General features: G+C 44.4%; 1 protein-coding gene and 1 long non-coding RNA gene across 4 annotated transcripts in view; one reads left to right on the top strand and one right to left on the bottom strand.

The window, feature by feature from the left end:
* Window positions 1–137: 137 nt before the first annotated feature.
* Window positions 138–2,830, top strand: LOC127009210 (uncharacterized). The gene is made up of 2 exons (XR_007761706.1): window positions 138–204; window positions 1,562–2,830. It is a non-coding gene; the product is annotated as an uncharacterized LOC127009210 (long non-coding RNA).
* LOC127009209 (protein singed-like) overlaps window positions 2,645–17,596 on the bottom strand; it is a 118,171-nt gene continuing 103,219 nt past the window's right edge. For all 3 annotated transcript variants that reach the window (XM_050882064.1, XM_050882062.1, XM_050882063.1), the window contains exons 7-10: window positions 6,810–6,966; window positions 5,491–5,655; window positions 5,004–5,140; window positions 2,645–4,710 (exon numbers count right to left, since the gene is read on the bottom strand). In XM_050882064.1, coding sequence (XP_050738021.1) covers window positions 4,508–4,710; window positions 5,004–5,140; window positions 5,491–5,655; window positions 6,810–6,966 — 662 coding nt within the window. In that variant the 3' untranslated portion in view covers window positions 2,645–4,507. The remainder of the gene's footprint in view (window positions 4,711–5,003; window positions 5,141–5,490; window positions 5,656–6,809; window positions 6,967–17,596) is intronic.

Here is a 17,596-nt window from a genome sequence, read left to right as displayed (position 1 = left end):
CCCCTCCCCCAACACGCCCCTCCGCCCTATCTCGCTCCCAGAGCACGACGCATTTCTTTCTTCAGACACCTTAGATGGTATCAATGTTATCTTCAGGAGAGATAATGGGGAAAAATGTTACGGACGTCTCGCAACGGCCTGCTACAGAAAGTCCTCAGTGACTCTTGAACGTGTTCGCCCACAACGTGTGATTGACATTCAAGGGTTCGGTTGTCGCTGACAGGAATATATATATATATATATATATATATATATATATATATATATATATATATATATATATATATATATATATATATATATATATATATATATTTTTTTTTTTTTTTTTTTAATCGCGCGTTGCATTATGATGTCTCCTAAACTACTCGTGCATACAATCGTTTATTTTTTATACCTTTCTTTTCTGCTTTTTGCAGACTGCCAGATGATATAAATCGAAATGGATTTTTTGCAATGACCTTTAGCTTTTACTAAATGCTCTCATATAGATCTCTACCTGTGCTGGTGCTGCTAAATTTTTCAGAGGCTCTTCTCCAGATCCACGCTGCTCGCCAGAGCCCCAGTTGCTAGAAATCATATTCAGACCACCACTCATGATGCTTGGCTTTGGTGGTTCAGGGCGAGACATCCAGCTCTTGATCTTAGTGCACGTCCCTTGTTTACACACTCCCTTTTAGTAACATTCACACTCTTCCTCCCACCTCTCCATGTATTCTTTAGTCATATAAATTCACCATGCCGGTGGTCTCAATAAGCTGACCCGCCTCCATATGTCTCCATAAATGACTCCTGTTTGATTCGCACACACTCCTAAAAATCACAATCATGCATTCTCACGTTCATACCATCTCGGTGTATTACACTTTACCCATTCCACCACTTTGCACTCTACATCTTTTGCTCACATTCATCACTCATATGTATACATCTCCATTACTCATACTATCTCAGTGTTACACAATAAGTTCTCATTTAACCCACTTGTGTTGCACACACCTTACCTGCTGTGACTCATTTTATGCCTATGTTTCGGAAGCATCTGACAAGGTTGGCCTCATAGCCAGTGTTGGACTGTGGGCAACATCATTGTTTAATGAATAGAGTGGCCATCACAAGGCAATACCTTTTCATTTATTTACTATCTTGTACTCAATTAACCCTAGTCCTTCATATGCCATTAAAAGGTTAGTCAAAGAAAATTATGATAATAATGAGTATTCCAAATATTTTGCCTCAGTACTGATTAGTCTGTCAGTGAAGGCACCCAGACTGAGGTATGTACCCAAGTTTGGGGACAGAAGATATTTGATTTTGTCGCCCACTAAATTTGGCCTTTGATTATTGGTTTTGTTACATTGGGTGAACCCCACCACACAGTGCTTCCGTGCAAAGGTGCTGATTGTGATGATGATGATGAGGAGGAGGAAGAGGAGGAGGAGGAAGAGGAGTTTGATAATGAATACATGAGTATTTTAATTAGCTATGACAAAACATCTACTCACCTTGAAAGCTAGCTACTGTAACATTTCCTATTATTCCTATTTTCTGTCTCCTGCAGCATAAGTAACCCATAGGCTGTGACACACACCTATTGGGCCATTCCTGAGCAAGTGACATACACCCACAGACAGCTCAGACCTACTTCCTAAAGTGGATCAGATTGTAGATCCCGGCACCACTTGCCAACTCTTCTCACCATCCTTTGTGTCAGTCACCCAGAGGTCACGATGGAGGCAGGAACATTCAGTTTTTACTTGAAAGACGCTCAGGAAATGTATATTTTGAAAAAAATAAACCTTCAATGAGTTAAAGAGGACACTGGAACATTCAGTGGATAATCAGGGGACCCGTTATTCATCATTCAGATCAACCACAAAAACATGACAAAAAAAATTAAACAGAAAAAGAAACAACATACCCCATGAGATTCTATATAAGAGGGTTTAATTAAGAATCAGGAAGTATTTTTGAGACGGACTATTCATTTTTGGGTATACCATGATGCTGTTTTTATAGACATAGTTTAATTCTACCAAAAAACAGCTACAATAGCATTTGTGCAAATTCAAGAAATTGCCCCGTGTTGTGACTATCAGGGCCAATAACAAACACTGCAACATAGATTGCTCAGTTGCCTTGACCCCTGGATTTATGCACTCATATTCTAACAGCAGAAACTCTAAATTTCAACATTCAGTCACTTTGCACGTGAGTGATAAGGACATCAGAAGAATGCTTAGGTAAAAGTTGAGCCTTTTCCTTCAGTTGTGGTGCATTCTTCACAGTGGAGTGGCCAGTGCTTGGATGGACAATTGTGACGCACATGATGTCAGCAAAATGCCTGCCACTTTTACTCCTCTTAAGCATTTCAATCTCTATAGTGATACAAGAGAGTTATGCTTGGCTTTGACTATCATAAAAGATGTCTAATAAGACAAAATTATAAAAAGCAAACAGACAACAATGAAAAAGCAGGGAATTTTTTTTGCTTCCACTAAATATTGCTGACAGAAGAGAGACAATGAATAGCGGGGTGAGTAAATGTGACCCATGTATCAACACACTACACATTCCGACTTTTAAAACTCCAGGTATGAATATGCACATTGTCATTTCAGGATGCCGTAAAATAATAAATACATGTCTGCTTTACTTTATTAATAAGCAGTTTATACTGGTCTGCTATACAATAATGCAATAAATAAAGAGTGTATACCTAGCCTAAAGCGCTTCTTACAATCAACAGACTACACCCGGCAGGATTGTGCGGGGGAGCCAGCAGTGCCCCGCCCCGCCCCACCCCACACCCGATGACACTGAGGGGTTATTCCTACACACCTTAAACACACGTTAAAAAGGGACACACCTGCTGAAATGAGATGGTGAGTAGCACACAAACATCTAAATGAGGTGAACAGTAAACACCAAGAGCTAGTATTGGTTAGGGAAAGGCTGGCGGGCACAGGGACACAGCTGACTTCCTGCTTTATGTGACCCCCTTTATACAGTCCTGGGTCGAGCTTCCCCTTCCATAAATGCATTGGCTGGTGGCCACAGTGTGGGAGCTGTGGCTGTGACACCAAGAGCGTGGAGGCTGCTGCTACCATTGTTGATTCATTGGACTGATTTGGGTTAACAGATCAATACACATCACTAAGCACACTTTAGCTGGTGCTATCATGATCCAAGTTAGTCTGGCTAATGCAAAGATCCTTGAGCAAGCACTTGGCAGTGGATGACACAGAAGCAGATATAAACACACTCACACTCACACTCACACTCTCACACACACACACACACACACAAACACACTGCTGTAACTTATTCCGTTGAAACTTGTTTGTTGTGTTGTAAAATGCTCAAAGATATCAAAGAAATATCCAGACTTTCATGATTTGCTGTAGTTTTGCCTTTAACTAGATATGACAGACCATTCTGTCTACCAGATGTTTCTTAGTACCAAGTAAACAAATGTCATAAAATTTGACATACTATGAACTGACATTTTCAATTATGAAAACAAGTGAATGTCAGCCTCACTCTGGAAACACTGATCTGTTTCACTACGTGTGTCACAGTGGCCGCAGCAGCCTCAGACAAGCAAGCTTTGATGCCTAATTGGCTACACGAGCTAGGTGGTGGTGCATGACGCAGGGACTGGACTATCACAAAATGCTCCTTATAAAATCATAAAAAATCTTGCTAATATGTAATATAATATATCAGTAGTAAATGTATCAATAGGACAACTCCGTCCTGTACTCCCACAAATCAATCAGTCATCTGTCACAGGTAGAAAGAGTAAAAAAGTATAATTAAGTACAAGATTATTTGACTTAGCTTAGGGACATGTGGAAGCAATATTAGTAATAATGATATCTACAAACAGCAAGGCTTCAAGTTAATTGTACAGGGACAGATACAAAGACGTAGATACTTTGGTTGTGCGGACCTCCAGTGCCTCTCCACCAGCCCCCACAAGAGAGTCTGAGTACTGCCGGGCCGGGAGCCCCAAGCACCAACAGACTCCCTTGTGAGATTGTTTTACTGTTGGAGTCTGTAACACATACAGTTCCTTAAGATTATAGCATTACCTAGTAACCGAGTGTCTTTGTCGATGATTAAACTTACTTTCAAGTTGCAAAATTCTAACTCAGCTCGTTGGTATAAAAGTAAAAAAAAAATCTCTTCTTCGATGAAAGGATTAGGCAGATTAACAGATAGCAACATTGATGAAAAGAACATCACAAAACATCTTACATCCTAATTACACCTACTGAGCGGTATCGACATCCTTCAGGACCTCACTAAATTTAAGTGGTTGGATGGGATGTTGCAAATCTGCCTCAAATTAAATTCTGCAATGAATCAATCTCTCAAACATCTACAACCTTACCATACAAGATCTTTCGGTGTGATGCCAAACTACCCCTGCCTTCTCAACACTCTAGGCCAGGCTGGAGGACCTCTCACCCCTTGCTTGACTCCACAATGGCCTGCCACCTCAAAACTCCCATAGCGTGGCACGGGCGGGATCTGTGTCTCCCAGCTTGAAGCCGCCGTTCTTCTCTGTGATGATGTACTGGCCAGAGGAGTTCTTGATGCACATACGGGTGGCTTCACGCAGCTCAATGAAGAAGCCTTCCGGCACCTCGGAGTCAGCCATGATGCCATCCCCACAGGCATGCCAGTAACCACCCTGCTGGCCTGAGGGGGTAACAAAGATAAACTTAAGTTCTGCCAAGTGAGTTTAACAATTGCCGATATCGTTCATTTAACTATCTAAAAATGGTGTTTGCTATATCAAATTATTGTAAACTGCAAGATTAGTGTACATATTATTATATTACAATGTTAATTTTTATCTGATACGATATTTTACAATTAGTACTTCATATGACAGCTTTAATATCATCTTAGTTGGTCAGTGTGGTGGCTGGTTCTGTCATGAGATATGAAAATACTACTCAGTATGAGGCACGGGTGACAAGAAGCAGTACCTCTGAAGAAGACCTGTCCCTGCTCGCCTCGCTCCACCCTGATGGTCTCGTAGTTGGCCTTGTTGCACTCCATCTTGAGGCTGGAAGATATCTTGTAGCCCACGAAGCCCTGCTCACACTTCAGCACCAGCACCGGCCTGCACCACAACCACAACAACACGGCTCAGTCAGTACACACAGATATTTACACAACATTTATGCCAAACACAAGGACAGCCAGGAATGTGATGGAAATGTGGTAATAGTTAATCAGTTTGCAGTGTGAAGATAATTTTAAACTCCATATTTACAATAATACTAATTAACCAAGTTCTAACTCAAATATATGCAATAGTAAACAATATATTTAAGTCTTGATAAAACCTGATGTCTCTCAGTAAGTATACAAACACTTCTTAGGAAAGATCCAGATACAAACGAGGAATCACGTTTTTGAACAAGAATCAAAATTATCATCCAGTGGTAGTTTTGCTGTTTCCAAGCATACCTGTTGATAAGGTAGAAGTGGAAGCGAGCACTCTCCTCATCAGGACTTTCGGCGTTGGCAAACAGGTGGCCAGACTTCTTGGTGGCCACGTACTTGCCATTGTTTGCCTGGAAAGCCACGGAGCCGTCGGCCAGCCACTGGAAGTTGAACAGGGCGTTGGAGGTCCTGTGAGGGAAGACAGGGAGCTTCATTACTATTTAGGAAGAGAAAATTATGTGTGTGTGTGTGTGTGTGTGTGTGTGTTGTGCGTATTGTGCTTGTGCGTATTGTGCTTGTACGTATTGTGCGTGTGCGTATTGTGCTTGTGGATGATGTGCGTGTGCGTGTTGTGGGTGTGTGTGTATTTCACCACGGCCTGATCACAAGTTGGACTCGCAATCGCCAGCAGTACTCTCTTGATTGGAGCAAGGTTCATTAGTCATTCTCTGGGCACTGCCAGGACCTCACACACCACACACCCCATCGCCTTGCTCAAGAGGGGACAGTAACCACTCCAAGTCCACGGAAAAAAAAGTGGCCTGAGCGGGGCTTCAACCTCTGCCTGCCATGCGTGTTTGTGAGTATATTCACTTAAATATATTTTTTTACACTTGAAAAATGGAGAGGATTATACTTATATTGTCATCTCAATTTGTACAGCCACAGTGAAAATCTATACATGTAGGGTACAAAATTACCAACACTGTAAACTAATACGAATAAAATGGAAGAGATGAGAAAGAAAAACAAAATAACAGATGCTTTTATATGGGTCCAAAAACCAAGTAAATATCAACAAAGTAAGATCACTGTATGCCCTATTTGTATCCCTCTACAAAATCTACATGAACGAGTAACTAAGGTGTAGCCTCGGTACTTTTACACTGATACTGTCTCAAAATTGCACACAAGTTTGAGGAATTATCGGATAAAATACTGGACATACAAACTAATCTATCAGGACACCTCTCCTCCCGAAATTGATTTATCTTTTTGGCCACTATTTAGGAGTAGTAAGTAGCGGGCTTTTTTTTTCATTATTGTTTTCTTTTTTTTACGCCCTTACACTGTCTCTTCTGCTGTAAAAAAAAAATAATAATAATAATCTAATCTAACCCGGTAGCAGCGACGGGCCAAATTTGTGCCTGGATATAAGCCCCCCAAAATAGATGATACATAATCTGATCACAAATGCTTTGATATATATTATGAAATGGTTTGTGTGAGGGGTGATTTTTTTCTCATTTTTCTCGCTTGGAGGGACCATTAGGAAACATGATCCCCGCTGCTACCGGGCTAATAATGGCAACAGGTAAAAACGAACACGGCGGAGCACTCACGGCTTGGTGGTGTTGGCCTGGATGCCGCCGCCAGCCTCCAGCGTCCAGTACTTGTCCTGCATGGTCCGCACATACCAGCGCTTGGTCGACCCGTCATACTCCAGCTGGAACTTCTCGTGCTGGGAAATCTCCTCCTGGTTGGCAGTAACGTCCACACCTGTCAACAAAAGGGGAGGTGTTACTACTATGCTTCCCCGGCCCGGTATTTCATCAGGAGAACACTGAGAACACAACTGGCCGCTTTCACAGTCATTTTGTTTGTTTAGATCGTTACCAATGGCTGTTATAATATTTCCACGTAAAACTGGCCGATGGGGTAGTGGCGGCTGCGGGGTTAGCCTAGCCCTGCACCTTACCACCCACTCTCAACACCTCTCGCTTCCTCTGTAGCCAGTTTCACGTGGAAAACTATAGTGTCGATCGCCGCCATTGGTAACGATAAAAACAAAATGACTATGAAAGGCCCTAAAGATACAGAAGAAGGGCCATATTATCAAACTCTTCGAAACCTTAGTCCACCTATTCAAAAAGGCTCCAGCAGAAGTTTAAAGGGTTTCAACGGGTGGTTTCTTGACTGTGGCGGTAGTTAAGGAAGGCTTCTGCGCCATGGACGGTAAAAGCACTCATGACACCCCACGTATCCCATCTGTGGCCTTTAAAAAACGGGCGTAATAAGAGTCTGAAACGTTTGATATCCTCTTTGTTGACAGTCTTCACGAGAGCTTTCCGTCAAGCATTTTCAAGAGTGATTCAGTGAGCACAGACACGCTTCCTCCCCGTGTCTCACCGTTATAGCGTCAGCCAGGTGTGTGTGTGTGTGTGTGTAAGGGTGGGTGTGGGTGTGGGGGGGAGGCGACATCCCCCCCCCCTACCACCGCTGCAGCTTCATCAGGTAGGAGAAGGGACAACACACAGTTTTCCCCACTGTCTCATCTCCCCGCCCCCTGATGCTTCGTCAGCCCGGGGGGGAAGGGGCCAGGGGGAGTCCTCTTTGTCTCAACCCCCAATGAGAGCTTTGTAAAGAGGAGAGGGAATATCACAAGTCTTCCCACTTTTCCTCTTGTGTTCCTCTTCCCCTACCGGAGCTTCGTCAGGAGGGAGAGGAAAAAGGCAGCACTTATCATTGTCTCACCCCCATCAGAGCTTGGTCAGAGGGAGAGGGGATATAAGAAGTCTTTCCCCTTTCTCCTTTGTATTTCCCTACCGGAGCTCCGTCAGGCAAAAGGGAAGGGAAAAGAGCATCACAAGTCTATCCTGTATTTCCCCAACCGGAGCTTCGTCAGGCAAAAGGGAAGGGAAAAGAGCATCACAAGTCTATCCCCTTTGTCTCAACCCCCAACCAGACCTTTGTAAAGAGGAGAGAGGATAACACACATCTTCCCTCCTCCCCTTTGTATTTCCCCAACCGGAGCTTCGTCAGGCAAAAGGGAGAGGTATATAGCAGTCTCATCCCCCTCATAGCTTCGTCAAGAGGAGAGGTGATAGCATATGCCTTCCCTCTTTCTCCTTTGTGTTCCCCACCGGAGCTTCGTCAGACAGGGGGGATGGGAAGTGTTCTCCTCCCTCAGCCAGGCCACAGTCACCTACCAGCCACCCACGCCCCTGGACACAAAGAGCAAGCTGTTAGCGGGCAGAGGCTGCGGCTTAAGTTTCCTTATGCGGACAAGAGCGAGGCTGTTGTGGCCGTAATATAAATTTGATGCGCGGCCTTCCCCTCCCGACCTCACGCCTGCCATCACCGCCGCATTCCTTAGACTTTTCTCTAGTGGCGTATGTTGCACAGACCGAGAACTAAAGAAAATAGTGTGTGCCAAAAATACCCGAAACACGCTGTCCCCGATGGGCAGACTGATCGAATTAGTTCCATATGTTCCTCGACGCTTTCCTGCACTGTATTCTTTCCTTTTCCTCGCTTATTTTCTTACGCTGTCAGAAAAGTATTTTGTAAACTTTGGCACGCAGCAAGAGGAGGAGGAGGAGGAGGAGGAGGAGAAAGTGTTAAAGGGAACGTCTTCACCTCTGGTTGCACTCTGATCTTTGCCTCGCCCATTAGCACCTCCACACAACGAACAGACCCTCGACCAGCACGCCTTGCTTGAGACCTTGACGCAGCGCCGCCTCCCCGCCGCCACGCCGTCAAAGCCCGCCTGTCCGCCACGTGCTTCACGGAGAAGTGATCCGCACTGTTTTTAGTCGTGATATTTTTAGGGTGTAAATAAAACTTCGGTGCAAATGTGATTTTCTTTCTTTACCGCTGACGGAGGGTTGTCGACCAAGCGCTTATTTGAAGTTATTGAGAATAATCTTTATTCGTGATTTTTGGGAATGCCAAATTTAAAAGCTCGGTAACAAGCAAAAATAAATAGTTCTTTCTTTTTGTTCAGGCATAAACGGGAGTTTGTCAATCACGTACTCACACAAAATGATCCTGATTATTGTATCCAAATATATTTAAAGAGCGTCTAATTAGTCTTTAGTTTAATACAAGAATAAAAAGCGTTATTTACTTTTATATGTCAACGAGAGCTCGTCGGCCACGCGCTGAAGGGAAAAAAAACATATATCCTGATTATTATTCGTCATCTTTTTACAATGTTAAATTTATCCTCTCGGTGCAAGTAACTATCACAATTTTTTTACGAACACGAAAACTGATCTTGATTATTTTAGTATAAGATTTTTATTGGGCAGCAAACTTAACCTTCTGAAGAAAACAAATGTGTTCTTCCTTTACTAATCTATCTGTTTATTTATTTACCGATTTATTCAGCATCACAATAAACTAGAACTTGACAATTCTGTACCGGCAAGAAAACCAGCCTTTATCCTTTGACCCAAGTTCTTTCAATAGGCATCAGAGGTGGCACTAGTGTGTTTTAAAGTGCAATGTTTCCTCAATATGCTCTCCATCTTCAGCAGTTTGTAGACTTGCTGCATGTATAGAAACACCTTAAATTTTCTTCTAGATGCCCACAAACGTCAAAAAGTGTTTCCATGTAAGTACGAACGGAAGACATTGGACGAATTACTCCTCCGTCGTTGATTCCCTCCAAATCAATCTTGTTTTCGTTGTCTATACGTGTTTTTCTTCGCTTCCTTCGGAGTTTGCATGACTGTTTTACATTCTAACAATCGTCTGTTTGGCTCTGCAGCTGGAGGACCGCTCACGCCCATCGGCAAACAGCCCCTCGATGCGCTGCCCGCCCATCACCCGGACTTGCCTTCCTTGAACCTCTCCACTGAGCAAACTCACGACGCGGGAAAACCAAGGGGGGGAAACGAGGCGCGCTGGCAAAACACGTTCAAGCACTGCACAAGCAAGACTGAAGGGCTCGAGAAAACAATGAGGGCTGGAGGAACAAGGGAGGACTACACACCACGCACACATGGCAGGCCTGGAGGGCTATCAAAGTGTGAAGAGGGCGGGGCGGTGATGAGGTGTAAAGAAAAAGAAAGACGATTGTTAGAAGGTAAAACACTCATGCAAACTGAGAAGGAAGCGAAGAAAAACAGGTATACACAACGAAAACAAGATCGATCTGGAGGGACTCAACGAAGGGAGGAGAGGAGGGTCAGAAAAAGAAAGACGATCGTTAGAAGGTAAAACACTCATGCAAACTGAGAAGGAAGCGAAGAAAAACAGGTATAGACAACGAAATCAAGATCGATCTGGAGGGAATCAACGAAGGGGGGAGGAGAGGAGGGTCAGAAAAAGAAAGACGATCGTTAGAAGGTAAAACACTCATGCAAACTGAGAAGGAAGCGAAGAAAAACAGGTATAGACAACGAAAACAAGGCCACTCTGTTGGGAATTAAAGAAGGGGGGAGGGAGTTAAGTGCTAGGCAAACAATTGGATCATAAAACGGTCATGAATACTGTAAATAAAGAAGAAAAACACGGATAGACAACGAAAACAAGGCCAATCCGGAGGGAATCAAGAAAAAAAGTGGGAAGGAGAGAGGAAAGTTGGAAAGCTTCGTTTAGTCGGCGCAACATCTGTGGTCATATGCCGGAGAGAGATAGAAGGGGAAGGAATTATAGGAGAAGTGAGAAGGAGAGAGGATTACGTGCTAGATAAACGATTGGATCATAAAAGACTCCTTAGTACTGGGAAGGGAATGAAGAAGAACACGTAGCTATTCACAACGAAAATAAGACCAATCTGGAGTGAATCAAAGAGGGAAGAAAGGGTAGGGAGGAGTGTGTGCTAGATAAACGATTGGATCATAAAAGACTTCTTAGTACTGGGAAGGGAATGAAGAAAAACACGTAGCTATTCACAACGAAAATAAGACCAATCTGGAGTGAATCAAAGAGGGAAGAAAGGGTAGGGGTGAGTGCGTGCTAGATAAACAATTGGATCATAAAAGACTTCTTAGTACTGGGAAGGGAATGAAGAAAAACACGTAGCTATTCACAACGACAACGAGACCAATCTGGAGTGACTCAAAGAGGGAAGAAAGGGTAGGGGTGAGTGCGTGCTAGATAAACAATTGGATCATAAGACAGTCATTAGTACTGGGAAGGAAGGAAGGATGTGAAGGAAAACAAGAGGAAAGTTCTGGGAAACGAGAGATCTGGGGAGCATGACATTGGAGGGTGGGAAAATACCTCAGTGGCTGCCCTACAATAAGTGAAGTGAAAACGAATGCGTGCTCTACTAAGGTACCTGTACTTTTTATCTCCTTGCTAAGATTACTCAAGGTACCGCGGGACACTTCTTTACGAGCAAACTTTAACTTTTAACAAACCCTGGAGCAGAGGCATTAGGAAAGCGGGTATCAGCATTACGAAGACGATAACGACGCTTGTATCACATAAACACACAATTAAGTAGTGTTTTTACCTAAAGAGACTATAAAGAAAAGCTAAGATCAACTCGAGGTAACGCGGGACACTTCTTTACGAGCAAACTTTAACTTTTAACAAACCCTGGAGCAGCGGTATTAGAGGAGCGGGTATCAACATTGCGAAGACGATAACGACGCTTGTATCACATAAATACGCAATAAAGGAGTGTTTTGACTTAAAGAGATTATAAAGAAAAGCTAAGATCAACTCGAGGTAACGCGGGACACTTCTTTACGAGCAAACTTAAACTTCAAACCCTGGAGCAGAGGTATTAGAGGAGCGGGTATCAGTATTACGAAGACGATAACGACGCTTGTATTACATTAAAAAGTACATTCATATACACACTGGACAAACAATATGATCAGAGCACGTATAAGCACAACAAAGATGATAAGAAAACGAAATATACTTCATAACCACTATACCCAGGTAGGTGAGCAGGTACAGGTAGGTAGAGTAAACGTAAGGAAAGGTGTGTCTGTTTATTTGATTTTGACAGGTGAAGTGCACAACGAAGAAGAGGTGAGAACAACAAAATATACCTCATAACCACCATAAGCAACCAGGTGTACAGGAACAGACAGGTAGGTAGAGTAAACGTAAGGAAAGGTGTGTGTATTACCTTGATGCCGACAGGTGGAGTGCAATATCGAGAAGAGGTTATAACAACGAAATATACTTCTTAGCCACTGAAAGCATAAAGGTGTACAGGAACAGACAGGTAGGTAGAGTAAACGTAAGGAAAGGTGTGTGTATAACTTGATGCCGACAGGTGGAGTGCAATATCGAGAAGAGGTTATAACAACGAAATATACTTCTTAGCCACTGAAAGCAAAAAGGTGTATAGGAACAGACAGGTAGGTAGAGTAAACGTAAGGAAAGGTGTGTGTATTACCTTGATGCCGACAGGTGGAGTGCAATATCGAGAAGAGGTTATAACAACGAAATATACTTCTTAGCCACTGAAAGCAAAAAGGTGTATAGGAACAGACAGGTAGGTAGGGTAAACGTAAGGAAAGGTGTGTGTATAACTTGATGCCGACAGGCGGAGTGCAATATCGAGAAGAGGTTACAACAACGAAATATACTTCTTAGCCACTGCAAGCATAAAGGTGTATAGGAACAGACAGGGAGGTAGATTAAACATAAGGAAAGGTGTGTATGTTAACTTGGTTCCGACAGGTGGAGTGTAATACCGGGCAAGATACAGTCCGTGAGCGCCGTGGATACACAGGCAAAGTTACGGTTATAAAAACAAAAGATAACGGTAATTGACGCAGCATAAATCTGGTACACACACACACACACACACACACACACACACACACACACACACACACACACACACACACAGTTGCTTGCTCATGGTGGAAAGTCCCTCTCTCTCTCTTTCTCTTTCCATCTCTCCTTCTCTTTCCATCTCTCCCTCTCTTTCCATCTCTCCCTCTCCTCTCCTCTCCTCTCCTCTTCTCTTCTCTTCTCTTCTCTTCTCTTCTCTTCTCTTCTCTTCTCTTCTCTTCTCTTCTCTTCTCTTCTCTTCTCTTCTTCTCTCTCTCTCTCTCTCTCTCTCTCTCTCTCTCTCTCTCTCTCTCTCTCTCTCGTTATCTTCTCGTTTCCCGTCACACTCAGGTAACGAACAAGCACCATCACCACCGTCATCACCACCACCACCAGTCATCACCATCACCACCACCACCATCACCATCAGTCAACACCACTACCTCAACCACCATCATCACCACCTCTATCACATCCCTCAGGCCAGGTGTGTGATGATCTGCTTTTCTCTCTCTCTCTCCCTCTCACCTGCCCTTTCATGCCACACCTGTATACGTTCATTAGGTTGTGGTGGTGGTGGTGGTGGTGGTGGCGGTGTGGTGTAATTAGAGAAAAAGTGATTTATATATGGGAGGAAGCAGGAGAGGAATACGTTTAAGCTTCACGATGTTAGATTTACTGTTTGTGTATGTGTGTGTGTGTGTGTGTGTGTGTGTGTGTGTGTGTCACCGTGTACTCTTCTCTATACTCCTCCTCCTCCTCCTTCTTATCATGTTTTTCTTCCCCTCCTCCTCCTCCTCTCCCTCGTCACTCCTCGCCCCTCTCTCTCCCACTCCTCACGTCCGTCCTCTCCGTTACTCTCTCACACAATCTCTCCCTCGCCCACCCCACTGTCCGTTTCGCATTTCTGCTCTCTCCCCTTCGTCCCCTCACCTCCCCCCCCCCCCTTCCCCAACACATACAAGATATGGAGACAAGACAACACGAGATTAACTCAAATCCTGTGTGCTACATCTAAGTAAATAAACACACACACACACACACACACACACACACACACACACACACACACACACACACACAGATACCTTTTTCACCCCTCTCACGTCTAACAGAGTAAATCGCACTGAATCATATATACAAATTCTCTTTCCTCTTTTTCCCCCTCTCTGTATAACTTCCCCTATTTGCCTTCCTTGCCTCATCTCCTCCTCCTCCTCCTCCTACGAATGGCCTTCCCTATACCTCATCCCCCCCCCCTCCCCCCAACACACCTTCTCCCATTCGCCTCCCTCCCTGGCCCGTAGTGTCGGTCCCCTCTCTCCGCCCCTCGTTTCCCGGCTACGTGTGAGGGGAAAGGCAAAAGGGTGTCGTAAGCCTTCCCTGAAATCCACACACTATAGCTTTTCCGTCCGCCTTTTCGCGTCCTACGTCCATCTGTGTGTGTGTGTGAGGGGGAGAGAGAGAGAGAGAGAGAGAGAGAGAGAGAGAGAGAGAGAGAGAGAGAGAGAGAGAGAGAGAGTAATCACGAAGGGAAATCGAGGTAGGAAAGTCTAGTTGCTATGGGAGAGAAAGGGAGAGGGGGGGACGGAGAGAGAGAGAGAGAGAGAGAGAGAGAGAGAGAGAGAGAGAGAGAGAGAGAGAGAGAGAGAGAGAGAGAGAGAGAGAGAGAGAGAGAGAGAGAGAGAGAGAGAGTTACATAGATGTTCAGACCACACCGACCTTATGTGGTTTGCCTTTAACGAAACGACACGAACCGACCAACAAGCCGCTGCGTCTCTGCCTTTAATGGATAATTTTATTTCATGTGGAGGAAGGAGGTCGCGGTGAGTTTGCATTTAATGTCTCGTGTCGCACTTAACCATATTAGAGGTGAAAACATTCACTCTCGTTGAGTCTGCATTTTCTCATTCCTCCTTTCCTCTCTTCTTTGCTTCCTCCCTTTTTTCTTTCCTCTCGTATCTCGTGTCCCACTGAACCATTATAGAGGTGAAAACATTCATTCTCGTACAACAACGTTTGAGAGAAAATAAAGATGCAATCTGAATTTCTCTCATTACAATCATGTTTAACGCCATTATTTCACGTTCGCGCCGAATCATCAATTATAAACTATTCGGATTCCCCAAAATTCGTAAAACCTTTCAGTATTTCCATAAAGTCGATCAGTTTCCCTCAGAGGCGGCGTTTGTCGAGGGAAAAACAGGTTAAGTCATAAAAACCTTTCCTCACGTGGTTTGTTGCGTAAGGAAGCGATCATCTTTGTTGCCCTAAGCTGAACACCTCCTTTACCAGTCTCTCACATACTCGTACAACCAACACAAAAACAAAACAAAGAACCCGTGGCAAAACGAAGCAAAAGACAGGAGACAGCATACGGATGACAGGGGAGGAGGAAGGAGAATGAAGGCTTACAAACAGGAGGAGAGAGCTCTTAAACTCTAACTAATCGATAATACACAATGTTAACGACGAATATCCTTCCTCGGGGCGCCGGGAGGGGACGGAAACGGCTTCAGGGGATGAGTGACGAGGCGAGACCAACGAGAAACACTTGCCGGAGGGGAGGCGGACACGTGGCTTCGGGGGGCGGTAAAGGGCGTCACAAGATGATCGGACTCGGCACATTGTATATTTTCACACTTCTGTCCCATAACTATTGCAAGAAACACATCAAATAATCATCGGTTTTATCTATGACTTTAATCGAATATCGTTATTTGCTCGGGTACGACAGTTTTGGGTCTGGAAGTGATAAATGCAATGTTCAGAAGTTAGAGAATGAGATTAGAGTAGGGTAGAATAGCGTAGAGTGGTAGAGTATTAGTTTAGAGTAGATTAGAGAAGAGAAGAGTTGTAGAGAGAAGTAGAGAGTAGTTATTAAGGTAGGGTAGAGTAGGAGAGTGTTAGTTTAGAGTATTTATTAAGCATACAACGATCTGGTAATACTGCAGGAGTGAAGGGGGGGGAAGGCGACGAGGGCGAGGAGGGGAAGGGCGACGGAGGGAGAGGAGGCTGAAGTACCGTGAGGGAAAGGAAAGTAGAGGGGAGAGAGGCAGGTAGAGAGGCATAGCTTTTGTTACCTATTGTTACTGTGCAAGGGGTGACTGTTTACTTTTAAGGGAACACAAAGGTAGAACTGTAATTACGTCACCTGAGAGAGAGAGAGAGAGAGAGAGAGAGAGAGAGAGAGAGAGAGAGAGAGAGAGAGAGAGAGACGTAGATGGATGAGTTGCTATGGAGGGAAGGTATGTAAAGAAGAAAGGGGGAGAGAAGGGAGGATATGGAGGAAAAAGGGGAAGTTAGAGGGAGGGAGGGAGGGAGGGAGGGAAAGGAAGGGAGAAAACACAACAGAGCCCAAGCAATTACGGAGGGAAATGAGAAATCAGCCTTCCTTCCTCTTCCCCTCCCTTCATCAATCCCTATTAGAGAGAAAGAGAGAGAGAGAGAGAGAGAGAGAGAGAGAGAGAGTAACAGTCAATAATTCAAGATAAAGTTTGTTGATAGAACGTTCGAAGTCATTATTAAGTTTATTATTCTAAGACGAAACACCTTGTCGGAAATTTGATGCCCAGGATGAGAGAGAGAGAGAGAGAGAGAGAGAGAACGTGGAAAGAAGCATTACAGTGAAGGGGAGAGAAAGAGGGAGGGAGGAGGGGAGGGAGGTAAAAAGAATGAGGGCAGAGATGGGAAGGGAAACAAGATAACAAGGGGAGAGGAAAGGAATGAGAGGAAAAAGAAAGGAGGGAGGAAATAAGAAGGAGGGGGAGGAGGAGGAGGGGGAGAGAATGAGTCACTCCCACTTATTTGCTTATAGAGGTGACCTTCCCTTTGCCTCCCCTCCCCCTCCCCCCCTTTCTCTCCTTTCCTCCTCTCCCTTTCTCCCTATTCCTTCTCCCTCTTTCCCTTTCTGTTCTCTCCAATCCTCCTTTCCCTTTTCCTTCCCTTTCCCTCCATTCCTCCTCCCCCTTTCCCTTTCTGTTCTCTCCAATCCTCCTTTCCCTTTTCCTTCCCTTTCTCTCCATTCCTTCTCTCCCTTTCCCTTTCTGTTCTCTCCAATCCTCCTTTCCCTTTTCCTTCCCTTTCTCTCCATTCCTCCTCTCCCTCTCCCTTTCTGTTCTCTCCAATCCTCCTTTCCCTTTTCCTTCCCTTTCCCTCCATTCCTTCTCTCCCTCTCCCTTTCTGTTCTCTCCAATCCTCCTTCCCCTTACCTTTCTCTCCATTCCTTCTCTCCCTCTCCCTTTCTGTTCTCTCCATTCCTCCCCTTCCCCATTTTTCTCCACTGCTCTCTCCTCCTCTTCATCTTCATTCTTCTCTTCTCCTCCTCCTCCTCCTTTCCATTCCTCCCTTTTCCATTTTCCTCAAACCCCTTTAATACACACAATTTAACTTACTACTGTTTTTGGTTCTTTTTTTCCTCCTCTCGTCTTTCCTCCCTTCCCTACCTTGAAAGAGTTCCCTCCCTCACTCCTTCCCCCCCACTCTCCCTCTCTCTCTTTCTCTCTCCCACAAACCTTTTTCAAACTTCCTAAACTATTCCAAACTTTCTTGCAACCTTCCCTCATCCCCCCCCCCCCTCTCTCTCTCTCTCTCTCTCTCTCTCTCTCTCTCTCTCTCTCTCTCTCTCTCTCTCTCTCTCTCTCTCTCTCTCTCT

The sequence above is a fragment of the Eriocheir sinensis genome, chromosome 40 (assembly GCF_024679095.1).
Source record: "Eriocheir sinensis breed Jianghai 21 chromosome 40, ASM2467909v1, whole genome shotgun sequence".
NCBI classification, from domain to species: domain Eukaryota; kingdom Metazoa; phylum Arthropoda; class Malacostraca; order Decapoda; family Varunidae; genus Eriocheir; species Eriocheir sinensis.
This window is presented reverse-complemented; position numbering and strand designations above follow the sequence as displayed.